This window comes from Trematomus bernacchii, unplaced genomic scaffold (genome assembly GCF_902827165.1).
Source record: "Trematomus bernacchii unplaced genomic scaffold, fTreBer1.1, whole genome shotgun sequence".
Lineage (NCBI taxonomy): Eukaryota > Metazoa > Chordata > Actinopteri > Perciformes > Nototheniidae > Trematomus > Trematomus bernacchii.
Window position 1 is genome coordinate 1,158,535 of NW_022987708.1, and position 11,567 is coordinate 1,170,101.

Sequence of the window (11,567 nt, forward strand, 5' to 3'; positions counted from 1 at the left end):
ACTGTAGACATGTTTTTTTATATATCTGAGACCTATAATATATGCCTGAAAATAGTATAATAGGAGACCTTTAAATAAAGGATCTGAATACTATTTCCACCACTGATCCGCCCTACAGTCCAAGATTTGGATCCGCTCCAGTGGCCCTTGCTTCACCTTTCCCGAGCAAGCTAGTAATTGTCAAATTAAATCAAATCGGTTTTTTTTATATACATTTATATAGCCCAATTTCACATATTACACATTTCTCTCAGGAGGCTTTACCGAGTACAGCATATGTCACCTTCTGTCTTTAGACAAGGAAAAACTGCCAAATAAAAACAGGGAAAAAACTGTTAGAAACCCTGGATAAGCATCAGAGAAGGGATCTGCAGTGACGGTGGCAAACATCTCCATGAGGCAAAAGCACTGCACAAAACGATGCAAATCAAAAAACACGAATGTGCTGAAACCTCTTCACCGATTTGACAACACATGCGCAGCATTTAGAAAAACGTTCACCAACTTGACAAAACATATTCAGCGACAGCGAGGCATAAGGCAGCATAAACTGCATAAACGAAATGCTGAAACTACAAAATGCTGCATGAAGCTCAAACCACAATAAAAATGGGGACACTAAAAAGTGACGCACACAGCTGGGACCGGAGCGCTTTTTGGCGTTCGGGGATTAAAAAGTTGACCAACTGTCACTGTAAGCAGAGTAAGCCTGTTTCATAATTGTAAGTGTTTTGTCAGTATATTTGGATTAGCTTCTTTAGCTATGTAGCAAGCTTACAATAGATCAATAATAATAAACAGAAGGAATCATGGGATTTCATTGTTAAAATGAGCCAATAAAACGTGCATTTTAGGTACATTTCCAGTGACAGTTGGCCACCTTTATAATCCCTGAACGTCAACAAGCGTTCCGGCCCAGCTGTGTGCGTCACTTTGTTGTGTCCCTGTTTCTGTTGTGGTTTCAGCTTTTTGCAGCTTTTTTTTTTATTTGCAGCTTTCCAACTGCAGCGTGTATATATTTCTTTTTATATATATATATATATAAAGAAAAAGAAGATGGAATTTATGGATGTCAAAAATCCCCCTGGTTTTCCTGTAATCCTGCTGACAACGGACACATGGAACAGAAAACATATCCTTCTTGGTGGTAGTTATAAAGCAATGGGAAGGGTTTATGCTAAATACAATACTGGCTTACAAAAACAGACCACCCAAATGGATGTTGCAGCAAAGGCAAATGTATTTATTAGAAATCTTTTCCATACATTAATGATAGTACAGCAGAAAATGACAAGCCCCTCTGTTAAAGGTTTGGGCAGCCACGATGAAAAACATTTCTGTTTGTTGGCTAAAACTTTAAGAGCAAACTGCAAGTCCGAGACGAGGAGGCACTTAGACTGTTGTGGTCATGATTGAGGAAAATTACATCTACTCAAATAATCTCCAGACATAATACATGTACACATACATCAAAGGTAGATTTCATTAGCGGCAGAAATTGATGTTATTAAAAACTGGACATGAACAGAATTAGTATCTATATAAGTGCACCTGTCTCTACTCTGGTGTACTGAATTACATGAGGGACATTATTAGAGAATGAATTATCTGTCCATCTATCTTACCCTCCAGTTATATTGGCAGGGCTGCTGACTAATCCCCCGCTCGGTCAGTGAGGTCACTAGAAGGGAAAGTGGTTCAGCCCTGTGATGAGAAGCTTTACGGACCTTTAACATCGATCTGAAACGCGTCAGACTTGCTGTTAAATTCTTCGTGGGTTAACTCAGTGATCAGAGGTGTGGTGACGCGGCTCTCCTCTACAGCTTGGCTTTGGCCGGCTGCAGCTGCAGGCTCTGGAGCTTCATGGCCATGCCCATGTTCCCTGTGATCTTCAGCTTGCCCTGGAAAAACGCCTGTGAATTAGAGAAGGGGGGAAAAACGTCACAAATCTGAATCAGGAGTGCTGTTCGGCCTGTGCGGGAGAGAACTACATGCTGCTAGATTCACGAGTTACCGTGAGAGATTAACTCCACCCAGGGAAAGTGGGGCAACGGCAACAACAGCTTATGAAATGTCAGGAGTGCGTGGCACAGAGAGTCAGAGGAGGGAGTGTTTGTGGAGTGGAGTGACGGAGGAAACAATTTGACAGAGGTGGGAGAAGTATACAGATTATGTACTTCAGTAAAAGTAGAAGTACCACAGTGTGGGAATACTCTGTTACAAGTAAAAGCCTTGCAATCAAAATGTTACTCAAGTAAAAGTACAAAAGTATTAGAATATGAATATACTTAGAGTACTCATTATGCAGAATGGCCCATTTCACAATCATATATATTATTATATGTTTGATTATAATTATTGTATTTATATTTTTATCAAAGCTGGTAAAGGTGGAACTAATTGTATTTACTTAATATACTGCTTGGTAGCTTTTGAATGTTACTACAGATGTTACTAATGTCGTATTTAAGTGTTGATCATATTGTTTATCATTAATCTGCAAAGTAACTAAAGGTACTAGAGAAATGTAGTGGAGTAAAAGTACAATATTTACCTCTGAATTGTAGCAGAGTAGAAGTTCAAAGTAACATAAAATGGAAATACTCAAGTAAAGTACCTCAAAATAGTACTGTACTTGAGTAAATGTACTTAGTTACTGTACACCAGTGCAATTGAACACTCCGAGTGAGCAGAGAAATACTAACCCTTGTGCCTCATAGGAACATTGATCAATGTTCAGTTACTTTGATGGTGTTAATATATATCACATACATTCTAGCAAAGGTGTGAGTTTTTACTGCTATTTTGAAAATAAGTCTATAATACAGGGTAGCAAAATTACAGACACCAGAAAGGCCACTTAAGGTAAAGAAATGTCTGTTTGAAACGCAATAATAGCAACACATAATGCAATTTATTATATAAGGCTTTACATCTATAACCCTGGTTTTAAAGTGTTACAATTTTTTTTACCAGATTCAAAGATTTTCAACAAAAAAAAGTATATGTAAAGAAACAACATTGTGAATTTGTAAACCAATTTCCTTAAAAAGTTAAAATTTGAAATGTATGTAAAGTATTTTTATAGCAGTTTTGGTAAGAAATATTTTTGTCCTGGAGGGTTTGGAGAGGGACCTTTTGTATAAATAAATCCATTAAAAATCATGGTATAAGGTTAACCAACTGGCATTCAAATAGTTAACAACATTAATAATTGTAATATTTATTTAGAACTTATAGGACGGGAGATTTTCATCCTGTAAGGTAAGAAGGATTTGTATTTATTTATAAATTGATCATCATCAGGAGGGAGGATGATTCAAATATTTAACTAGATGAAAGTGAAAATTGTAATTAATATTTATACTAATTATATGGCAGTTTTAGGAGGGCAGAATTGTGTCCTGTAGGGTAATTTTATATTTATAAATCCTTTAAAACGTTTTCTTTCAACAGTTGCAATATTTAAACAAACAGGCATTTAAATGGTAAAAAATAAATGAATATGTAGTAATTATGATCAGGACTGATGATGATTCAAAAGATTTAAAAGGTCCCATGTCATGCTTTTCCGGTTATTACCCGTCCCCTTGTGTGTTATGTAGCTTTTTCTGCATGTAAACGGTCTGCAGAGTCACAAACCCTCAAAGTACACCCTGTAGCGAGTAAAACAAAGGCCTGTCTATGCTGCCCCAGAACGCCTCGTTGGAGATTTCTCTTTTTCTTCCTGGTACTAAGTGACGTAACGACGACCCAAATGGAGGGGGGGGCTGGGGGCAGGAGCTCCAACAAGGCGTTTAGGACAGAGAGTGACATTCAGTGAATACACACACTATACAGAGATGCTGTATGAGAAACCAATGTGAGTTTGGAACATTGAACAATGTAAATCTATTCTAGTAGACCTCAACAATGGAAATATGATCAGTAGAAATGGCCATGACATGGGACCTTTAACCCGATGAAAGTGGAAAACTACGGAGCCCCCTAGGGGACATGGAGAAGAAAAAAAAATTGGTTGAAAAAAATATATATATATAAATGTTTTGCGAGATCTCGCAAAACCTTTGCGAGATATCGCAAAACTTTTCATTTAGCTCAATGTACTTCAGTCAGTTGGCAACACAGAAACCACAACAATGGAGCGGCTAATCGATTTTTACTTTGAGCTTGGCCTAAAATATAAAGATATAACATCAGCGCTTGGCAATAGGCACGGGTTTCACATAAGTGAAAGACACCTCAAGAGAACACTCAGAGCGAGGGGACATGGACGTCGCAAAGCATACTCTGAGCTGAGTTATTGACAGATTCGAATTTTGCGGATCAATAACTCATGACCATAACGTAGTAAAAATACAAACAACATGACTTTACAATCATAGCAAGGTATACGAGCTACAGGGTCGTTTTTATCAGAACAGTTCGATATGCGCCGTCATCCGAGCTAAACATCAATAATTGGTCACAATCTGCAGCTGGAGGAGAGAGAGAGGAGTGCTTAGGGACCGTCGACAAACTGCAACGCCGAAAACATATACTCATAGAAAAATTCAATAACTTCCTTTTTTTAAGATGTAGTGCTCCCAAAATCTCTTAACACATCAATGGTGATGTTGTTGTTACAGTATAACACTTATTTTTAATAAATATGCATTAAAATATTTTCAGGCTTTTTTATTTCAAACTATTTTAAATTACTTTGACATTTTACAATGTAGTGCAACCAAACCCCTTTCACACATCAATAGTACATTGCTGCTCATACTACATCAGGGTTGTCCAAACTACGGCCCGGGGGCCAAATGCGGCCCGAGGGCCATTTTGAATCGGCCCTCAGCTAATTTAAAAAGTATAATGAAATATGGCCCACAAATTAAACTTGTGCATGTCTTATATTGTACTTCTTAAACATATATGTGTTAATAAGCCCATATTTTCTAACAAATCTAAGCTGATAAGCTCAATAATTTATTTACATATATTTCATATTTCCTCTTATTATAAGCAATCAGAAGCTTCTGTTTTAAGGTTTGGACTCTCAACACTTTCCAACTTCCCCTACCATTTCTGGCTCTCAACCAACGGTCTGAAAAGGCTAAAATCCCAAAGCTCCCTCCAGAGGGAGTTTCTATCCCATACATCCCCCTCCTTAAATGTCCCAATTTGATTTGTTTCCTTCTGGTACATAGTGACATCACTATGTAACGATTGCGCTTCTATTGGCTAGCGCACCAACACATTGTACATCTTAGGCTAAGAGGCGGGACATTTCAAAGCAGTTGACCACTCACAACAGAGCCGGCCAGCTAACCAATCAGAGCAGACTGAGCTCTGGTTTCAGGCAGAGGGTGAAAAGAGGTGCTGCAGCACAGGCAGTATGAGACAAATAAAGAGCTTTTTGAACATTAAAGCATGACCCAGTAGAGACACACAATACAAATATGAACCTGAAAATTAGCATACCATTCCCTCTTTAGTTCAATTCATTATTGCTGTTGGTCTTTCATGGGATTTGCTGACAGCCTTTTCCTTTAAGGACTACCGTTTCTACTAACATGTAAGAGAACTTTTGATGCGGAAACATCTTGCCATGTGTTCTCTTTAAATCTTACTTTGAAGGTAGGCATGAAATAAATCTCCGTCATTAAATTGTCAGGTCTATTCGCCTACAAAGTTCTCTGGCAGTGAATTTGCACAATCAGCCAATAATGAGGCAGCTCAGTGTTTCCTCTTGATTTCACCAAGGCGCTAGCAGAATGTCCTGACAGAACTACATCCAACTGGCAAACTGTTTCACATTTTATGCAATGCAGGAAAAAAGTCTGCACACAGCTCAATTACTCCGAACACTAATAATATACTGATGTAATATAAAAGAATATAAACGTCAGGAGTCATTAGCAATTGAGTTTTTATATTGTTGTATAAAAGAAAACTCTTCTTTCATCTCTTTTGTTGAGTAAATAGGTTAGGTTGAGGTAAATGTATTTAGTTTATCTGTAGAAGATAGCAGAGTAGAGTATGAGACTTTTGTAATGTTTTCTAATAAAGTTAATGGTCATTTGTAAATGGAAAACTGTGCACATGAGAGTATCGATGGATATATAAAGACCTCTTAACATCTTGGTTAATAATCAATACTGAATGTTAGAAATTAGGCCGCAGATGTACAAAGTCTCTTTTCACCCTCTGTCTGAAACCAGAGCCCAGTCTGCTCCGATTGGTTAGCTGGCCAATCACGTACAATGGGAAGGACCGAGTTTCATTGCGATGTCACTATGTTACTGAAGTAAACAAAGAAGTCCAATGGAGGCGTTTCAGGCAGAGTGTGTGGGAGAGAAACTCCCTCTGGAGAGAACACAGGGATTTTAGCCTTTGCAGACCATTTATATGCAGAAAAAACCTATATAAAGGAAAAGGAAAACCCAAAAAGCATGATAGGGCATCATTAACTCTAATCAAAAATAATTCTTATTTTTTTTACTGAAAAATAAAAAGGTGTAATTTTCTGTTAATGAGGTCAATTGTCCATAAATCCCAAAAAGGACAGTGTGGGGGAAACTTCTGTGTAGCAATGCAGGAGGAGTCACCGACTCAAAGGAGACACGAGGAGAGCTGGAGCTTTGATGGCAAACACTGACGGTTTATTTGGAGCTTCGGCCGGTGACATGTCACGGGCCACGGTTCGACCACACGGTTGAGATGCCACAATCAATTCTGAAGAACTCTTCTGTAGCTCGAGGTTTTAACTAGTTCAGAGTGTAATAATCAACATTCTTCATCAGCGAGACTAAACAAATATGGACCCTGAATCTAACTAGAGCTGTCGTCCATAGAAAAGAATGTGCGCCAGGGAACCTACGTTCCAGATAAAAGAAGGGCTTCTAGATGTCCCTGAACAATAAACTACCTCATGTCAGCTTGTGCTCGGTCATAAGCTGGCAACAACAATGCGCCCAGCTGCCCCTCCTTAAGAGAGATAGCAGCAATACCCAAGGCCGTAGACCTATGCCATGGGAAAGGAGACAGTGAAGAGAGAAAATTATGAACTGGGTCGAAGGTTGAATATCTAAGCAAATTATTCCCCAACAGACAGTACAAAAGGGTTGACTGAAAAGGTGAATCACAGATTTGGGTGATTTAAAAACAGTCAAAACCCCAAAAATCCTAATAGGGCCCCTTTAATAAATGAAATACTGACATGATAATACACAAATAAATTGTACAAGTGTGTGCCTTATCTGATAATCTGAACGATCAATACTATATACAAAAGAGTTTACTCAATACTCACAGTCTGAGGGTTCATCTTCCCCGTCATCAGGGACAACAGGTCTATGTCTGACATGGAGATGGTGCAATCTGCTTTCTTAGCTGCAGGCAGAAACACATGTAAAAGTTAAATAACACACACACACACACACCCCCACACAGATTAAGAAGACCTTGAACTTTAGACTGGAATTCCACCTACTGTTGAATATTAACATGATTACATGTCAGTGTCATGGCAAGGCAAGGCAAGGCAAGTTTATTTATATAGCACCTTTCAACACAAGGCAATTCAAAGTGCTTTACAAAAATGAAAGACATTAAGAAAATGGTATTTAAAAACGTCAGAGAGCCCTGATAGTGTTTTCCTACCTGTGTCGTTGTGGACGCAGCCTCTGCCGTTCTTCACGTCCACATACCAAACGGCCTCCTGACCATCGGGGCCGTCTTTTACCTTGAAGGCAAACACCCCCCCGATCTTCTTCACAAACTGCTCCCCTTCCTTATAAAAGAGAGTGAACAGACAGGCATTTGTAACAAGACAGGGGATCTTTAAATCTGCAGTCTACACAGATTATATGTTTTAAACTGAACAAATATTCTGTATATTTAGAATACTTAACAGCTGAATATGTATCACATAATAAAAGGTAGGGATATGACCCAAAATCTGCCTAAAGAACTGAGAATCCGAAAAATGCACTTTCCACTCAACATTGACCTATGGGAATACAAAATTGGGACAAAATATTCTCACCACATGTATTTGCACTGCATCTAAAAAATGTGTCTGATCATTAGCCTGAGATATTAAACTCTAAACTAAAATCCATTCAGCTCTCAGGTTGCCTTTTCCTCATTGATGATGACACTTTATTACAGAAATAGCACCGCCATAGGACTCACGATGAATCTTGTATGATTGAGGTTGCAGAAAGTCAACTGCCTAAAAACAAAGACTCTTGAAAGAAAATCATTGAGTCAAAATAACCTTGAATTTGTGTCTGCTAGCTGCCACCATGAGGCTAAACTCCAAAATAGACATCAGGCGCAGAGCTGGAAACAATGTATACGACTTGGTGCATGGATATTTGCTTGCAGAAAATGTATATGTGGTGGGCTAAAAATGAAAGCAAACCTAGTGAGTGTCGGAGAACACATACCAAGGGATACAAATATAAAGCCACAAGTCTGCCACAACTAACAACATTGTCTCCTATTTTACCTCCTGGAGCTTCTTGTTGATTTCCTGGAACACCGCATGTGCCTTGAAACCCTCCAGTCCGTCACTGGCACTGGTATAAATGGCTTGAATCCTTGACAGAGACAAAAGGAAAGAAAGTCATAGGGTTAGCAACAAAAGAAAGTGATGAAACGACGGTACAGAAATAAGGTTGAGGAAAACAACAAATGTTCACTGATATTTTTTAATACAGTCCTGTATTCTTAATAACTGTGTCTAGTCTTTGAATCACTTTAAAAACACAATTTTTTATAATAGTTTTTATGTGATGTTATCACCGTGTTATCACTTAATTTTCTTTAACTCTTTCTGTTTAAGTTGCTAGTTTGTAGTTCATTTCATTCGCTGTGTTTACTCAACCTTTTCAGTTTACATTAATGTTACTTTTGTTGGAAAGGTGCTCTATAAATAAAGTGTGTAATTATGTTTAGTGTTATTATTATATTTTTACCCAATCTGGAATATTTATTGCAGGGATCTCAGTGAGTGTTCACCTTTTTCAATGTCAAATTATGAGATGTTATATCATGTCATCAACTCTGAGGTGACACACAAGTCCAGTCAATTATCACTTTTACAAAATGGATTACGGAGCATTAATAATGTGGCCTCTACATTTGCACGTCCTCTGCCTGCTTCAAAACAGCCACATCCTGCTAGCCATGGATGTATAAGGAGAACTGCTGCTAACCCAGGATGACACCATGTTAGCACCTGTTAGCTTGCTGAGTTGAAGCTGTCACCGGACAACAAAGTAGCCGAAACCCGACTGTCACTGTGCTTTCATTCCTCAAACTGCTCTCGAGGAGGATATAATATCAGTATATTTTCGAGAATTTACGCAGTTTTACGTGATTTAAAAAAAGGTTACATCGTTAGCTTATATGCTAGGTACTTTGTAACCAACGGCTAGCTATGCAGTAATACATCACAGTACTAGAGTTCATTGACTTCATAGCTAATTCCTATGATGTTAACCGAGGGCAACAAGGGTGACCTCAATAAGTGAGGTGTCACTTAACGTGTCAAAATGATATCCTACAATATTTAGTACTCTTACCTTCTTGTCTGTATTTCAGGCATTTTGCTATAACGTTAGGGAGAGAAACAGAGCCGCAGATACAACAGAACGACAGCTAGCTTGTACTTTGCCTGTCTGAGTGCAAACTACTCTTCCGTGTTTCTTCCTCCTGTCACCGATCTTCAGACTCGATAAGTCGATGTCAGATAGATCAGTGAGTGTGGTACATGCTGCTGATTTAAAAAAAAAAAAACTCTAAATGTGATGTGATTAAAGCTAGAGTACTTCTGAAGGACAAAGCCTTGAACTTTTTGATAAACTACTTGATTTTGTTGAGCAGAAACGTTATTCATAAGTGCAAGTATTTAAAGGTTAAGCCTCATTTCAACAGATGGGAGAATGAAAACAAAATCTCCGCAATATCACCTCAACACATGAAGGACAATAACAACCTGAAAACTGCTTTCAATATTGGACTTATTAATCTTGCTTGAAAGGAACCTCTCATTTTGTTAAATCAAACATTTATTATTTGAAGTATTGTTTTCATTTGATTCGTACTCAACACCATTTAACCTTCTGGACCACTGAATTGTGCCTTTAAGGTTTCTAACTGAATCCTGTAATAAAAACATAGTTTGAAATACATTCCTTTTTACATTATATTACGCACTACTGGCCTTCTCAGTTAAAGTGTTTTCATTTTTTTTTTTAAACATAGGATTAGCATTGTTTTGCATTTTTAGCCATGCCACTTGAACTTAACATATCATAGACAACTAACATTTCTGCAAACACTGCTGCTCTCTTTTTGTTGGATCTGTGAATGTTTCTAATCCTCACATGAAGCAATTGGTTTCCATTCTCCTTTGGTATGTAATGGAGATCAATAAGACAAACTCTTGAAACTCTCTTGAGTTGTGCAATCCAGTGATTCTCAACATGGGGCCTCTCTGCAGGGGGTCCGTGAAGAGTTTTAAGATTTTCATGAACATTACATTTTTTACAAAATACTTCATAGTTCAACAACTAATATGGACATTTTCAAATCTCAAATAGTTCATAGATCATTGTTCACTTTCAAATCTAACAAAATGGTATATTTTGTAATAACATTACCGGAATCTGTATACATTATTTGGTCTTTGTTTTTACTGGCAGGAGAGGTACTGATGTAATTCCTGTGGTTATTTCAAAGCCATATAGATAAATCAGAGTTCTTGTAAATATATAAAAATAACTTCCTTCCTATGCACTGCAGTGTACAATATTTTCCACAGTTTTATAGTATAGCTATAGGATCTTTTCAAAAAGGTTTAAGTGAAAACGGGGGAGGGGTCTGTTGTGTTATCTGCCTTTCAGAAAGTGGTGTAACCTGAGGTTGGCATGGCAATCCTTGCTGCCATGGTTCACATTTTGAAAAATGAGTGCTGACCCAAGCATGTTCTATCACATAAAACATTACAATGCATTACATTCATAGATATAACTGACACAGAAACAGGTAATGGTTAACTGTTACCACATGTTCCTACAATGTTCTGTCAGTTAAATTATACAGACAGTCGTACTGACTGACAAAATGTGAGGGAATACATATTCAACATAAAGTGAATTCCTCTCAACAGCCGTTCTATACAGTTTACATTTCAGATTGGATTCAAAAGCTGAAGATAAAATGAATAACTGCTGGATTTAATTCATTCAGACAGCCAGAGGCGAGACTGAATAATTGTGTCTCTTTACTTTTGAAAGAGGATAGTTTGGTAAATGAGTGAAGGCAAACGTCAGGAACTCTCATCAGTCTGCTGGGTTAGCTGGGATCAGAAAGTGAAGCCAGGCGAAGCTGTTCTGTTATTATTTAATATTCTGTCTGCTCCTCTTTCTGTAGTCTAATATGTGTGGCTTAATAAAGCTCTCAGTTTAGTGAATGTAGTTCTATAACAGCCACTAATCAGGAGAGGACTGCCCTCTGCTGGCCAGAAAACCTCATCATTATAATTAGAATAATATACTGCATCAGTAATG

At 37.9% G+C, this 11,567-nt stretch overlaps 1 protein-coding gene across 1 annotated transcript; it reads right to left on the reverse strand.

The window, feature by feature from the left end:
- Positions 1–1,216: 1,216 nt before the first annotated feature.
- On the reverse strand, positions 1,217–9,748 carry scp2b (sterol carrier protein 2b). The gene is made up of 5 exons (XM_034140826.1): positions 9,579–9,748; positions 8,501–8,591; positions 7,648–7,777; positions 7,298–7,377; positions 1,217–1,913 (listed from the first exon to the last, which is right to left on the reverse strand). Exons 1-5 carry the CDS (start codon positions 9,599–9,601, stop codon positions 1,818–1,820), a joined length of 420 nt encoding a protein of 139 aa, XP_033996717.1. The 5' UTR covers positions 9,602–9,748; the 3' UTR covers positions 1,217–1,817.
- Between the last annotated feature and the right edge of the window lie 1,819 nt (positions 9,749–11,567).

What these genes read in the sequence shown, in the direction of transcription:
- scp2b (XM_034140826.1), bottom strand. Translation starts at nt 9,601, where the DNA reads ATGCCTGAAATACAGACAAGAAG. An exon ending in CCTGAAATACAGACAAGAAG is followed by an intron (nt 8,592 to 9,578) that starts GTAAGAGTACTA and finishes GTCTCTGTCAAG; the next exon opens with GATTCAAGCCATTTATACCA. An exon ending in TCAACAAGAAGCTCCAGGAG is followed by an intron (nt 7,778 to 8,500) that starts GTAAAATAGGAG and finishes CTCTTTTATAAG; the next exon opens with GAAGGGGAGCAGTTTGTGAA.